A 14,679-nucleotide genomic window follows, 5' to 3' on the forward strand; every position below is an offset into this window, starting at 1 on the left:
TTCAGCAGAATTTATCCCCAGCAGGTCTTTAAAAACAGGACTGTTACAGGTCGGTTGGTGGATATCGACACTCGGGGCTGACCGAGGAGACGTGATGCTGCTTCAGAACGACCATAAAGGGTTGCAAAGCTGTTTTAGGGCTCACTTCCTTGTTTCAAACGCCCACCAAAGGAAACCACAGATGGGACAAAACCAAAGACATCTGCACAGACCTGTCACTTCCGTGTTGATCTGTGAACATGGAGACATCGGCTGGTTTCTGGCTCCTCGCAGTGCTGCTGTTAGTCGGCTTCACTCAGGCCGAGACTGTGGAGAAGTACATCAGGGTTGGTGGCACACTCCAGCTCAGCCCTCAGCCAGTCGGTGGAGCGATCACCAGCGTCGTGTGGAAATACGGTAAATACCTGCTGGCTGAGTGGGAGACAAAGCAGATTCCTCTGACATATTACAGCAAGTTTAAAGGCCGAACCACTCTGAACACTGGCACAGGAGTGTTGGAGATCAGGGACATGACTGCGGCGGACAATGAGGTGTATACAGTGGAGATCAACAACCACGTCCAGAGTCGGGTTCATAAGATTATGGCGATCGAGGATGTGCCCCAGCCTGTGCTGGAAGCGAAGCCGCTGGTATGTAACTCAACCTCTGAGAGATGTAAACTGGTGTGTGAGGGAGACGTTAGCAAAGCTGGGCCTGTCGAGTACTTCTGGAAGAAGGATGATGGAGAATGGGAAAAGTCTGGAAAGAACACCGTGGAGATCATCAATGATGCAGAAACACAGCGTGTGGAAACTTTCTCCTGCAGAATAAAGAACCTGTTTAGTGAGAAAGAGAGCAACGCCTTCTCCAACGTGTTCTACCGAATAAAACCAGCAAACAGTGACGATCTGCACTGTGGACTCTGGGTTACAACTTTAGGTGCTGTGATGAGATCTCTGGCGATCCTCGCACTCTTTGTGGTGGTTGTCTACTTTTGGTGTCAGAAACTACAGACTGGCTGTAAATGCAGAAAAAGTGACGATGATGCTGTTTAAAATGAACTGTCGCCTTTGACTTCCTGATGAAGAGTAAAGCACATCAGCTGTACTGAGAGGGAAGTTCATGTTTAGCTCTGTTAAACTGCTCTGCTGCATTTCTACAGTAAACATTATTTAGCATACAGTTATAGTCAGCCATGTTTGTAGTTTTCTTTGGTCTTCTCTGTCTTTATTTGTCCTTGTTTTGACCTTATTTTGGTAATCAGTTTTTTTCACTTCCTGTCTTTATCTATTTTTACTTTGTTCAGTTAGTTTTGCTTCTTTATTTCTGTGTATTTATACTTCTTTATGTATTTCTCTTGGTATTAGTGTGTTTTCCCACATATGCCCGTCATTCCTGCCCTCTTATTTATCTGGTCAGGATTCTGGACTTTCCTGTGTTTTGCTTTAAGAACTAAAAGCTCTGCTGTGGTTCATCATCCCTGTCTCACTGCTCCTGCATTTTAAACGCTGTGACGAGGCAGAAAAAGGTGGAAATATTCAGATGTTATGTGCTCAACCTGCACGAGCATCAGCTTTCGTCCCGCAGACAGAGAGCTGAGACGACGATGATGATGGTGAAATGTTTTGTCCTGCAGTTGTGGCACATGTTGATTGTACAGTGGAGGCTTTGCTGCTCGGCTGGTGATCACACCGTCACATTATCTCTGTTATGTGAGCTGTTCTGTAATAAATGTGTTTACTTGTCTCTGTCACTGCGTGTGAAACTTCCAGACAAAGATTTTCATTCCTGAATCCTCACAGAGGTGGAAGCGCCAATATTAAGAGGCTTTTTTAATGTTTTGCTTTGTAAAGCTTGCCACCACGAGGGGGCATGCTGTCCCAGTGAAAGCATGACTGCTGACAAAGGTTACCAGTACACCCTCTGCACTGGTCCCTCTGCATGCCGCTGCAGCATCACCACACAGTCACTTCTGTTTATGCCAGTTGTTAAAGAGCAGGAAGCTGCTGCAGTATTCTGCTGATGATAGATGATACTGCCACAGCTCAGCTATCACACAGACTCCAGGTTTACAGCAGAGGCTCATTTATGACTGCGCAGCCTCTCTGAGTGAGTCCTGAGCTCCAGAATTCAGATCTCAGCCTCCCAGAGCCCAAAAAGCCTCTTCAGCTACCAACAAAACACTTCGTTCTCATATCAGAAACACTTTGATTTTCTCTCTGCAAACAGCGAAGCAGTTCAGATCAATGAGCCGGAGCTGCAGGAGGATCAATGTCTTTCATGCAATAACAAACTCTGTTGGACGTTGCCTGGACTGTGTGGGGTCTGAGGACCGAGACTCAGGCGTGTAGGATCTCTGATCTACAGAAGACCGAAAGAAAGACTCCATGAAAGTCGCTTTGTGCTCACATGCATGTTCCTGCTCTGCATTAAAATACCCGTTGTCTATTACTGAGGCGCAGAAACATGCAGGGCTCAGCTGTAAACATGTGAGGGTAGGACTCGGTGAAGTTTGCATTAACTCTCATACGCTAAACATTCAAACTTCTCCTGTGTGTCTGTGCTGTGTATTCTGGAGATGCATACCACCTTAAAAGGCGGTCGCCTGAAAGTCACATCAGCATCTGAAATGTGTTAGTCACAGTTACAGAGTTCAGTTTATGCGCTCAGTGTTTCTCAACCTGCTGTGTCTGATAACTTTATTCATTTTATTCACTTCCTGTTTTACTCTGATGGTTAGTTTTCTGTCTCTGTCATGCGGCTTTACTTCATTTAGCTTTGAAAAACTGCTTACATCATCATGGTCCGCCATGTTTGTAGTTTTTTTTGGATCATTTCTTGTTTGTTTTTAAAGAGGTTTTGTGTCTTCTGTGTCTCTGTCAGTGGAAATACTTACTATAGAAAATATGACCAAGAGGAAGTAGATACACAGATTTACACACTGGAGAGACTCCAAGACTTCAGAGCCCCACAGGGGACATGGGAGAAAAAAAATTAAGACGGACTTTTGCGAGATCTCGCAAAAGTTTTGCGGGATCTCGCAAAACAAACTCGGGATCTCGCAAAAGTTTTAGCCGCATTCTTTGGCCTTCGACCTCCCGTTAGCTCGAAGCTAACGGGAGGTCGAGATCTACTACAGCCAGGAGGAACACCGCTTTCCCGGCACATCGTGCCTCGACCTCCCGGTCGGCTTCAAGCCGGCGTCCGAAGAATGCGGCTAAAACTTTTGCGAGATCTTGCAAAAGTTTTGCGAGATCCTAAGTTTGTTTTGCGAGATCTCGCAAAAGTCTGTCTTAATTTTTTTCCTCCCATGTCCCCTGTGGGGCTCCGTACAAGACAGATCCTCAGCGAATACTGGAAGTAACTGGAAATGACGGGAATTTGACTTTTTAAGCGAATGAGCCGAGTTTGGTACGAGAGATAAGATTTAAACCAGTTTAAGGGTGTGTCAATAATTCCACTTGAAGCTCGTCTGCTCTAAGATGTTATGAGATGTAGTTTCAAAGGCTGCACTCAGACCAAGCAGGTTAACAGACCCCAGCTGCACGTCACCCAAAATGGTTGGCCATTAAAATCAGGCTATTAGTCTTTCATTTGGGATAATTTAAGGGCGTCCCACAGGCAACAAGCGCCGCCACCCAATCGGTGTGAGAAGCAGCTATGAGGAAGACAAATGTGCACCACCAACATGTGGATCCTGCAGGTGAAGAAGAAGAAAACTCTTTCCAGAGTTCTGCTGTAACCCATGGTTGTGACCAGCCATGGGGTCGTGACTCACTGGATGCAACCTGCCACCAACCAGCACAAACTGTGGTGTATTTGTGCTGCATCAGGGCGAAGCAGCTGACCGTCAAAGTCGTTCACATGGTTGTAAGCATCAGGAGGATTTTACTGACAAAATGTCAGCGTGTGACGCACTGGGATGAGAACATGCCAGTTCAGTGCGACCACACAGGGAACTGACTTCCTTTTCACAAATGGTTTCATGACAAGATTCACCGCACTCCCTGCAGGGAATCACTGCCAGCGCAGAAAAGAGGAAAAAGATCTCTGCCAATTTTTTTCTTTCACTTCTGTACCGATCTGAGAACATGAAGCCATCAGCTGGCTTTCTGCTGCTGGCAGTGCTGCTCTCAGCCGCAGTGAGGTTCGCTCAGGCCCGGATTATACACTCGTACTTCAAGCTTGGCGGCACGCTGGTCCTCAAACCTGCCTCGGTCTCTGCTCGCATCACCAGCGTCGTGTGGAAGTGGGACGGAGAACTGTTGGCCGAATGGGTGGAAGATGTGATTCCCCTGACATATTACGGCAGGTTTGGAGGCCGATCAGAGGTGAACACGAACACGGGAGTGTTGGAGATCAGGAACATGACTGCAGCTGACACTGGGGTGTATTCGGTGGAGATCAACAACCAGCCCCAGAGTCAGACTCATCAGGCCGTGAGGATCAGAGAAGTGCCCCAGCCTGAGGTCACGGTGAGGCCGCCGATGTGTGGCTCGAGTTTGGAGAACTGCACACTGAGCTGTGACGGAGACGTTAAAGAGGCCGAACCTGTCGAGTATTTCTGGAAGATCGGAGATGGAGAGTGGGAACAGTCGGGGAAAATCATGGAGATCATCAATTCTGAGGAAACACAGTGTGTGAAGATGTTTTCCTGCAGGATGAAGAACCCAGTGAGTGAGCGACGCAGCGAATCCATCACCAACCCGTTTCACCAGGACGGAAATCTGGACTACAGATGGTGGATCCTCACTCTTGTAGGCGCTGCCGTCCTGGCGGTGGTTGCGGTGTTTGTCTGCTTTTTGTTTCAGAAACTGTAAAAGAAAAACTGCTGACAGCGATGAAAATGCACTTTAAGTCCTGATGAAGACTGAAGCCCGTCAAAGGGCAGCTCATTCCTTTGCTTTGTAAAACTGTTCTGCACTTCAGACTGGTGCGGTCGTCCATGTTTGTAGTTCTTTTTTCTTTGGGATTTCTTTGCTTCACTGTCTACTTCGGTGTATTTATAGCTTTAAATGTATTTATCTACCCGTCATTCTTATTTTTATTTGATCTGTTTCTGTTTTCTTTGATTTCCTTGTAAGGTTGAACTCAAAGTAACATTAAAATCTTGTCTTGTTCAACATCTCTGGCTGCACTGTCTTACATTTGAAACTCTTTCCTGTTTTGTCACGGTCCCGGCCGTCTGGGTTTTCTTTCCTTCTCGCTGTCTGTTGTCTCTCAGGTCGAGCTGTGGGCCGGCTGTTCTCGCTGGGCGGAGCTTCAGTCTCATCTCCTGTCAGTGAGCAGTATTTAAAGTCAGCCTCTGTGGTGGTAATTGGCTCTTTTATGCCTTTACTGTGTGTTGGGGTCGTTCTTTGTTTGTGGCTGAAGGACCCAGCACCTGGTTGTTACCTGTCCACAGCCTGCACGCTCTCTGCTGCTTTCCTGCTCAGCAGCACCAGTCCACAGGTCAATGGAAGAAGATCAGACAGTCAAGCGAGACGTCAAAACAAACCTCTTCACCAAGGTCAGTGTAAAGCACTCGCCACTAACTCCTGTTTCCTGGCTGGCAGAGCTCCTGTAGTTACCTGTGTTGGTCTTTCCTACATATCCTGTAAATAAAGCTCTCAGACCTGCTGTCAGTGTGCAGGTTTGCTCTTTCCAGTCCAAGCACTGGTTTATTCAAACACTGCTGTGGGTTTTTGTATGAGCCAGACAAAGATGTTGAGCATCTGCTGAAGCTTCAGAGTTTCAGTCTGGCTCCATTTTTGTGACAGAGGTGGACGTTCTCTGCACAGAGCTGAGATTTAAACAGTTTAACATGTTAATCGTATGTTGGATGGTTTTCTGCTTGGACACAAATGACACACCACAGGGCATGTAAGGAGACATAGGCGGGCTCTGACTGGACGCTGGATGAAAATGACCATTTTGAACTGGGCGCTGATTTCCTCGGGTTAAATGCTTCAACTTACAATATGAAGCGCCTGGTTATATAAATATAATACAACTGAATAAATGTCCACAGAACAGGTTGTACACTGACATGCACAGTGACATGAATAAAAAAGCGTTACATTTCGTTTCAAACGGGACTGCAGCAGAGACATTAATCAGCTCACAGCAAACTACGAGAAATGGGGCCGCTGACTGTGAGTGCAGAACGAAACCAGCTGCACGATCTGACATTAGGGTGAGGTTTTAAAGTCTGACCTGCAGAGCTGATTGCTGCAGATGCACTGAGATACTGTTAGCTGAATATTTCCCATAAGCAGGATTGTTACAACAATAATTTATCAGAATTTGAGTGTTTACATGTTTCATGATCAAACTGTGACTTTTACTTTGTGGAAGTACAGCAGTGGAGTTCACCTGAGGAGACACTGCGACCTGTTCCAGTCCGGCTAAGATTCGAACTACAGACCTTGTTGCTATGATGTCACAGTGTTAAACCCAGCATACGCCAGTTCTCTCTGTGTTAGCTTCATTTTAATAGGAATGAATATAATTCTGCTCACTAAGAGTGTATTTTCTAGATAAACAGATTCTTTATTGATCCCATAAGTAAAGTTGTTGTGTTACAGCAGCATGATAAAGAATAAAAATAGTAGAGTCTACAGTAAGAGTCTTATACTGTGAGACAGAACAGCTGATCTCAGCCGAACCACCTGCACCTGGCTAAGCGAGTAAAGACGACTACTAACATATCAGGGTCTTAAAAACAATCAAACAGAAGCAGCAGAGTAATCTGGGAGCTGTAGTTCTTTAAAGACCAAACAATGAGATCCAGACGGCATCTGAAGAAATCACAAAGTGTGACGTCTGTGGATGTGAACACGCTGCTTCAATAGGGCCGACTTCCTTTTTCATTGCTTTCACCATAAGCTCACCACACTCACTGAAGGAAACCACAAAGTGTTCAAAAGAAGAAAAGCTTTAAGATCTCTGAAGAGAGACTTTTCTGTTTCTTCTGCACTGATCTGTGAACACGTCGGCTGCCTTTCAGCTCCTGGCACTGCTGCTCTCAGCTGCACTCGGCTTTGCTCTCTAAGCCGTATCTCACTAGGAGCACGAATGACGCCCAGCTGTGAGGTTACAGAGGTGCAGACTGTGCACCTCGCTGTCACTCAGTGGCACTGCTCGTCACCAGGCAAGGCAGGCAATGGCTTAAATCTTTAGACTGCAGCAGTTTGCAGTGACGATACTGGAGGGAAACATTAACTGTAAGGATTAGTAAGAAGCAAGTGAGGGCAGCTATGAAGAGGATGAAAAAACATGGAAACCTGTGCAGGTGCAGAGATGTCTAGAAAAGAGACTTTTTAACCGGACTGCTTAATACAGTCCTGCAGAATGAGAGGATGCCTGAGCAATGGAGAAGAAGTGTACTGGTACTGACTGTCAAGAACAGTGATGAGCAGAGCAGAGAAACATGTGAAGGTGGAGCAGGACATGTACGAGGTGTGAACAATGCTCCCTCAAATTCTTCTTGTCTGAGCGAGCACACAAACTCCCTGAGCGTCCCGTGGACCACTGTGAGCGACAGCAGACGTGTGCACTGTGGTCACGGCAGCATCGAATCCATCCAAGTCACATGTTTATTAAAATAATCAAATTACAGCATTTATGTTAGACTACTTTTAATTAACTGCTTTAGCCCAGTTACAATGAAAATGTAAACAAATCTTGTTCATGACCTGTAGCATGTTAACACTATTGGAAGGAAAAATAACCTGAACTCCAATAAAGCTCTGACTCGTATGATGAGTCTGAGTCTGGGAGAGAGTCTGTAACTCTCTGTCTGCAAAATACAGTAAATAATGACCAATGTTGGGAAATTAATTATATAGTTACTTCTTCAAAAAAGTAACTGAGTTATGCAAACAAAGTGTTTTGCAGCTGTTTACCTAAAAATGCAGCCAAAGCGTTTTTTAAACAAACATTTCAAACTATTTACAGAACAATCAGCTGTTCTGCATCAAATCTGATGCCACACAAATTATTTGTGCCACTCCAAAAAAATTTCTGTCCACTATGAGATGAAGGAGAACAACAGCCTGATACCTGCAGGCCTGACAGCAGCAGATGTGTCACTGCTGTAACACCTGTAACACTCAGCAGGCGCCTCATTGTTCTGACACACAACAAAACTGCACACTAACTGCACACTAACTACACGCTAACTACACACTAACTACACACTAACTACACACTAACTACACACTAACTACACGCTAACTACACACTAACTACACACTAACTGCACACTAACTACACACTAACTACACACTAACTACACACTAACTGCACACTAACTGCACACTAACTACACGCTAACTACACACTAACTACACACTAACTGCACACTAACTGCACACTAACTACACACTAACTACACACTAACTACACACTAACTGCACACTAACTGCACACTAACTACACGCTAACTACACACTAACTACACACTAACTACACACGACTTGTGCTAAACGTCGCAAATCTCTCACATCTCAAAACCACCGTCACTCCTAAAACTTCCCCCTCCCTAAACATCTAAATGCCATGTTGCCATATCATGTTTTGATTGGTCCACATGGTACATTTTTCGACCAATAGGAAAGGCTGGAGGGGGGCTGTCTTTGTTCACAGGCGGAGTGATTTCGAGCGTTTTCCTTATAAAACGCCGTTTTTACCGTTTCTTCCTGCAGTAAATATAAACAACGACAGTATTCAGGAAGGAAACCAAACACTGCAGATATTTTATCATAACTCTGGTTTTACGTGGCCGATCAACACAATTTAAAAACTGGTATAAAGTCCACACTGTTTCCGTCAGTTGTTCCGTCTGTCCTGCTCACATCTCCAATGGTTGTACACGTTGTCATTAACGTGGCTTCACTCCACATCAACACCGGTGTCGGCACATAAGGACGCTGTCACAGCCTGTCAACCACGTGGATTAGCTGTGTATAGAATGTGAATCCCATCATTGGCTGGACTGTGGGATAAGGCGGCATCGTTCTGATCCCATATGGGAGCAGCCAGTCACTCACTGACTAACACTGCAGAACAGAAATGTTAACGTATTAACATATTTAACATATTTGTGCTGCAACCACAGGATGTTCAAAAAGGAAACAGTTTTAAGACCTCTGAAACGTGGTTTTTGTCACTGCTGCACTGATCTGTGAACATGGAGACATCGGCTGGTTTCCGGCTCCTGGCTGTGCTGCTCTTGGCTGCATCCAGCTTCTCTCATGCTCAGACTGTAGAGAAGTACTTCAAGGTTGGTGACACTGTGGTCCTCAACCCTCAACAGGTCTCTGGACCGATCTACAGCATCGTGTGGAAATACGATAAAAACCTGCTGGCTGAGTGGGAGAAAGGCTTGATTGATCTGACATATTACAGCAAGTTTAAAGTCGGAACCACTCTGAACACTGGCACAGGAGTGTTGGAGATCAGGGACATGACTTTGGGGGACAATGGACTGTATTCAGTCCATTGTCCGCTCTTCATATCGTCGGAAGAAGAGTTAAAGCGAAGGACTGCTCATATAAAGCTCACATGTAAATCCTCATGTTTTGTTTGTACACGTGACAGTATTTTTTTCTTTTTCTGAAACATGCAGATCAAACTGAGGTAGAGCAGCTGTGTTATTTACCGCTTACATAAAATCCTCTGCAGGATGAACAGGTTAGTTTGCTGCACTGTGATAGACGCCCATTTTAATCTCTGGCTGTACCCACTTTCCTGTTTAGAGGTAAAGTCAGGAAAACAAGTTATGTTTTATAATCCTTTTTTCTCTCTCCTCATGTTCTACTTAACCGGTTCATGCTCAGCTCCTTTATTAGAATTAAAATTTAGACTGAAATAAAAGTTGTATCTCGATCTCTGGGTGGCTCAGGTGGTCGTGCAGATCAGCTACTGATCGGAAGGTTGGTGGTTCGATCCTTGGCTCCCCCAGTCTGCATGCCAAATATCCTTGGACAAGATACTAACCCGAGCTGCCCTCCGATGCGTCCATCGGAGTGTGAATGTAGTTTAGGTTGTGGGTGAATGAGGCATGTTGTATAGAGCGCTTTGAGTACTCCAGGAGAGGAGAAAAGCGCTGTATAAGAATCAGTCCATTTACCATCTCTTAATATTATATTATTATTATAATTAATAGTTAACAGTTAGCTTTGTACAAAGATAGATGGTAGAAACATCCAAAGAGCTACTTTTTACTTTAAGTACATTTCAGAGCCTGTACTTTGTAACTACTCGAGTAAAGAAGTTTAATCAGTACTTCAACTTTTGCTGGAGAATTTATTAATGGTATTATCTATACTTCTACTTAGATACAGGATGTCTGTGCTTTTGCCACGTCTGACTGATAGATGAGTTACTGTTAATAGTCACAGTAACTGTTTCACATGGAAGTGAGAAAAGGCAGCAGCTTTCCAAGACTTCAGCGAGTTTTATCAGTAAAGGCAAACACGTTATAAGAGAGATTTCCTCGTGCTGGTCGGCGTAAGTTTGTTTCCTCTTTCTATATTTGGCCGAATGAAACAACTTTAGTTTCAGCCAAACTGGAACAAATAAAACTCTGAAATAAACTAAATATCACCTGTTAGATTTCACTTGAGTGATTCTGAGAGCGCGCTGTCCTCAGGGTCCCCCCCCGACTGTCTCAGCATTATTGGAATCATTTGCACAGATTGGATTATATATATTATTGGATTGGATGATAAAGCAGTGAGTCGGTGTAAGGAGAGGACATCCTGATCACCGGGTCAGCAAACGAGTGAACTTCAGAGAAGCTCTGAGTGATGGAGACAGCTGCTAAAGGAGAGGAGGAAGTGACGACGAACTTGATGATGAAACTTTGTCTCGACCAGAAACATCAAACCCGAGTTAAAGTTGACGCCTGCACTCTGCTGACAGCTCCAGGAAAGCTGCTGAGCGGGTGTTGCTCAGAATAATCACTCTGGCTGAACTCTGGCTCTGAAACAATAATGAACAGCGACCAGCAGCAGCTGCCTGGCTGGTGATCAGACTCTCAGTTATATCTAATGTAGATGTGTTTGGCTACCACGTCACAGATATGTGATGTTTTCTATCTTTATTTGGAGTTTAAAGCAAAAACATAAATTAATTAGACATGAAGTTGTTGATAAACTTCTGGAGAGTTTGGAGTTTGTTTAGACTGAGTTTTGTTATCATTTGTTTCTATGATTATTCCAGATTAACAGTAATCTTCATATGTATCCATATGTCATCATACACACATATCTAACTGATTACTGGGAGTTCTCTAACAGAGAGTATTGTGTTTAGACTTCTTGCATGTCCTTCATTGGCCTTCCTGGTGTCTTCTTATCTTTCATCATTAAGTTGTTGTCTTTGGTTCTGTGCTCTGCTGTTTAGTCACTTCCTGTTGTGCTTTGCTCTTTGTTTACTTCTTTTGTTTGTTGTTGTCTGTTCAGGAGTTTGTTCAGGATCTTTTAGATTCACTTTAATTAAAACTTCGTTGTGTTTACTTTGTCTGCTCGCTGCATTTGGGTCATTTTGGCAAAACTGTGGGAGGAACATCCTGGAATCAGCAAAGACTGAGACTGCGCTCAGTGTAGGAAACCACAGGCTGTACGGAAGAGGAAAAGGGTTTGAGACCTCTGACACGTGGTTTGCTGTCACTCCTGCACTGATCTGTGAACATGAAGCTCTCGGCTGGTTTCCGGCTCCTGGCTGTGCTGCTCTTGGCTGCATCCAGCTTCTCTCAGGATCAGATTGTAAAGAAGTACTTTGAGGATGGCGACACGCTTCAGCTCAGCCCTCAGCCGGTTTCTGAAAAGATCACCAGCATCGTGTGGTATTGTGATGAATACCTGCTGGCTGAGTGGGTGAAAGACTTGATTGAGCTGAGAGATCACATCTCGTTTAAAGGCCGAACCACTCTGAACACTGACACAGGAGTGTTGGAGATCAGGGACATGACTGCAGCGGACACTGGAGTGTATTCAGTGGAGATCAACAACCAGGTCCAGAGTCAGGTTTATAAGACAGTGGCGGTCGAAGCAGTGCCTCAGCCTGAGGTGAGTGTGAGGCCGCTGTTGTGTAACTCAACCTCAGAGAGCTGCACGCTGAGCTGTGACGGAGACGTCAGCGCTGCTGGGCCTGTCGAGTATTTCTGGAAGATCGGAGACGGAGAGTGGAAGCAGTCAGGAACGAACATGGAGATCATCAATAATGAGGAAACACAGCGTGTTACGAATTTCATCTGCAGGATGAAGAATCCAGTGAGTGCGAGAGACAGCAAACCTCTCCCTAACCCACTCTTCCAAATGCCTTCCTTTCCATCTTCATCATCACCGATGACGGTCAGTGACGATACAGAGAGTGAACCGCTAACAAAGGCCCAGATTACAAATGGAGTTTAGGCGCTGTGACCTCTGGGGTCGCGGGGGTCTTTGTGGTCGTCCACCTGTTGAGGCAGAAACGAGAGACGCTCCACGTCTGTAAATGCAGTAAAAGTGATGATGATGATGATGCAGTTTAAAGTCGAGTATCTGCTTTGATTTCCTGATGAAGATTAAAGCCTGTCTGCTCTCCTTAAACCAAAGTTGATGTTTGTTAGCTTGTAAAACGTTTCTGCTTTATTTCCACACTGATGATCATCATGGTCGGCCATGTTTGTAGTTTTTCTTTAAATCATTTCTTGTCTTTTTTAGAGTTTTTGTATCTCCCTTGTCTGCACTTGTCATTGATATATTAGTTCCTCTTTCATCATTACTCATTATGGTGATTTGTGTTTTCTGCACCTTTGATGTTTTCACTTCCTGTTTTTGTCAGTTTTCCGTCCTTCGTGTTCGTAGCGCCGAGTTAGTTTCGCCCCCTCAGGTCTGTGGTTTTATATGTCTGACTTTCTTGTGTCAGACTGTTTTTTTCATCTCTGTCTTTATTTATATTTTCTGTGAAGTGCCTTCAGGGTTCAATATTTTCCATGATTTTTTATTTCTTTGAACTTTGCATTTAAAACTCACCTTTGAAAAATGATTCTTGCCTGAAGTGTCCTTTCTTCCTGCAACTCTTATACAGATCGTGTTTAGAAAGTAATTAGAAAGTAATTATTTATCTTTAATTATTTCATGTTTTTAAAATGATTGTTCATTGTTCGGTCCTGATGAGCCGTACCACTCTGACTTTCATAGATTTCTTTAATTTCCACTTTACTGGAATAAAATGCTTCGATTTGCAGAAAAACTCTGCTTTGTGTGAGCATTTCCAATTTAAAGTTTTATCGCTGACCATAAACATGTTAGAAGAGAGATTTCCTCATGTTAGTCAGCTTCATTCAAGACCCAAGATTCTTTATTTGTCACATGCGTAGTTATACGAGTACAACACAATGCTCCTCGACGGTGCAAAAAGAGAACATTATATACAGTAAGTGAACATATACAAGGAGGACATTATAGTAAGTGAGTGGATTCTATAGATTAAGTAACTAAAATAAAATAAAACAATCTGGAAATATAAGAAAATCTGAGACTGTACATTGTGTGAGTGGGTGTTAAAGTGTCTTGTGCCGTAGTGAGGCACAAGACACTTTAATAGCAGTATATGAATGACTACGAGGTTAGTCATTCATATACTGCTGCATGGGCTGGGCTGCAGTTACATCCTAAGGTTTTAAAAACTGAGCTTAAATAAATGATTAGCGGTAATAAAAGCCGAGGGAGATCAACAGGGATCACTGACTGTTTTAGGAGCTTTTTTAGATCAAATAGAAGAAAATACAAACATGCATTAAAGCAGGAACTGCACACCTAGCCATCAAACATTTATTAAAGTATCTTGATGCATGCTCAATCATCCAGGAAAGTAAATCTCCAAAAGTTGATTCTGTTCATCTGGACGCAGCGTTTTGTGGGAGAAACGTTTGGTCACTCATCCAGGTGACTTCTTCAGTCTCAGCTGACTGCAGGTTTCAATCTTATAAACAGTACATTTGCATGATGACTGAAACCAGCCCACTGAGGGAACAATGGGCTGGGAGGCCAGTTCCTTAGTCTTAATTATGCAAATTCTCATGACCATTGATCAACAACCACTGACTGTTCCAGAAACACTTCCCTTGTGCTTTTGGAAATCTGTTTTTTCCTATTTCCGTTGTGTTTTGTGTGCTTTTGCTGCGTTTTTCTTAGTGCTGGTGTTTTCTCAAGTTGCAGTCTGTTTGGCCTCTCAGGGCCACCGTATAAAACAGTGTGATCATCGAACATTTTAGTGCAAAGAATAACAAACCCATTGGACTCACAATACCTCCCATGCTTATTTACTCTCCATGTCTTTCAGACAGTTACTTAGACAAACTAGCCTGTTCACATTTTCAGGGCAGCTCTTTTTTGTTACTATGTGACCTGTAAGTGAGAAGAGTCTGTCACATGGGACAGACGTGGCAGGACTAATCAGATACTTACAGGCCAGGACAGACAGCTGTGGGTGGTCTCTGTTCGACTGGACCACCACTGCAGCGGGCAGTCTGTGTCGCTGATGGTGGATTCTGCTCTGTACAAACTCAGGGCCCCGTTACGCAGAGCTTCCTCATCTGAGTCTGAAGACAATGAAGAGAGGAGGACGATCTTTCTTTGCTGGCTCCTTTGTGGTGGCATTTTTACACTGTTCCTGCAGCAGGGCCTCAAGGCTGGTTCAAACTTCTTCTTGCTCTCCCCTTACAAG

At 44.2% G+C, this 14,679-nt stretch overlaps 3 protein-coding genes across 3 annotated transcripts; all 3 read left to right on the top strand.

Moving 5' to 3' along the window:
• The first annotated feature begins 166 nt into the window (after positions 1–166).
• Positions 167–1,730, top strand: LOC146695027 (CD48 antigen-like). The gene has a single exon (XM_085476691.1). The coding sequence runs from the start codon at positions 240–242 to the stop codon at positions 1,032–1,034; it is 795 nt and encodes a 264-aa protein (XP_085332817.1). The 5' UTR covers positions 167–239; the 3' UTR covers positions 1,035–1,730.
• A 2,334-nt stretch (positions 1,731–4,064) lies between these two features.
• Positions 4,065–5,104, top strand: LOC146695028 (uncharacterized). The gene has a single exon (XM_085476692.1). It carries the CDS (start codon positions 4,071–4,073, stop codon positions 4,797–4,799), a length of 729 nt encoding a protein of 242 aa, XP_085332818.1. The 5' UTR covers positions 4,065–4,070; the 3' UTR covers positions 4,800–5,104.
• Positions 5,105–11,543: 6,439 nt separating this feature from the next.
• On the top strand, positions 11,544–12,448 carry LOC146695029 (lymphocyte function-associated antigen 3-like). The gene has a single exon (XM_085476693.1). The coding sequence runs from the start codon at positions 11,658–11,660 to the stop codon at positions 12,378–12,380; it is 723 nt and encodes a 240-aa protein (XP_085332819.1). The 5' UTR covers positions 11,544–11,657; the 3' UTR covers positions 12,381–12,448.
• Positions 12,449–14,679: the final 2,231 nt, after the last annotated feature.

Source organism: Copadichromis virginalis, linkage group LG13 (assembly GCF_057382275.1).
Source record: "Copadichromis virginalis isolate Kocher_CV1m ecotype Utaka linkage group LG13, C_Virginalis_male_GT1.1, whole genome shotgun sequence".
NCBI lineage: Eukaryota > Metazoa > Chordata > Actinopteri > Cichliformes > Cichlidae > Copadichromis > Copadichromis virginalis.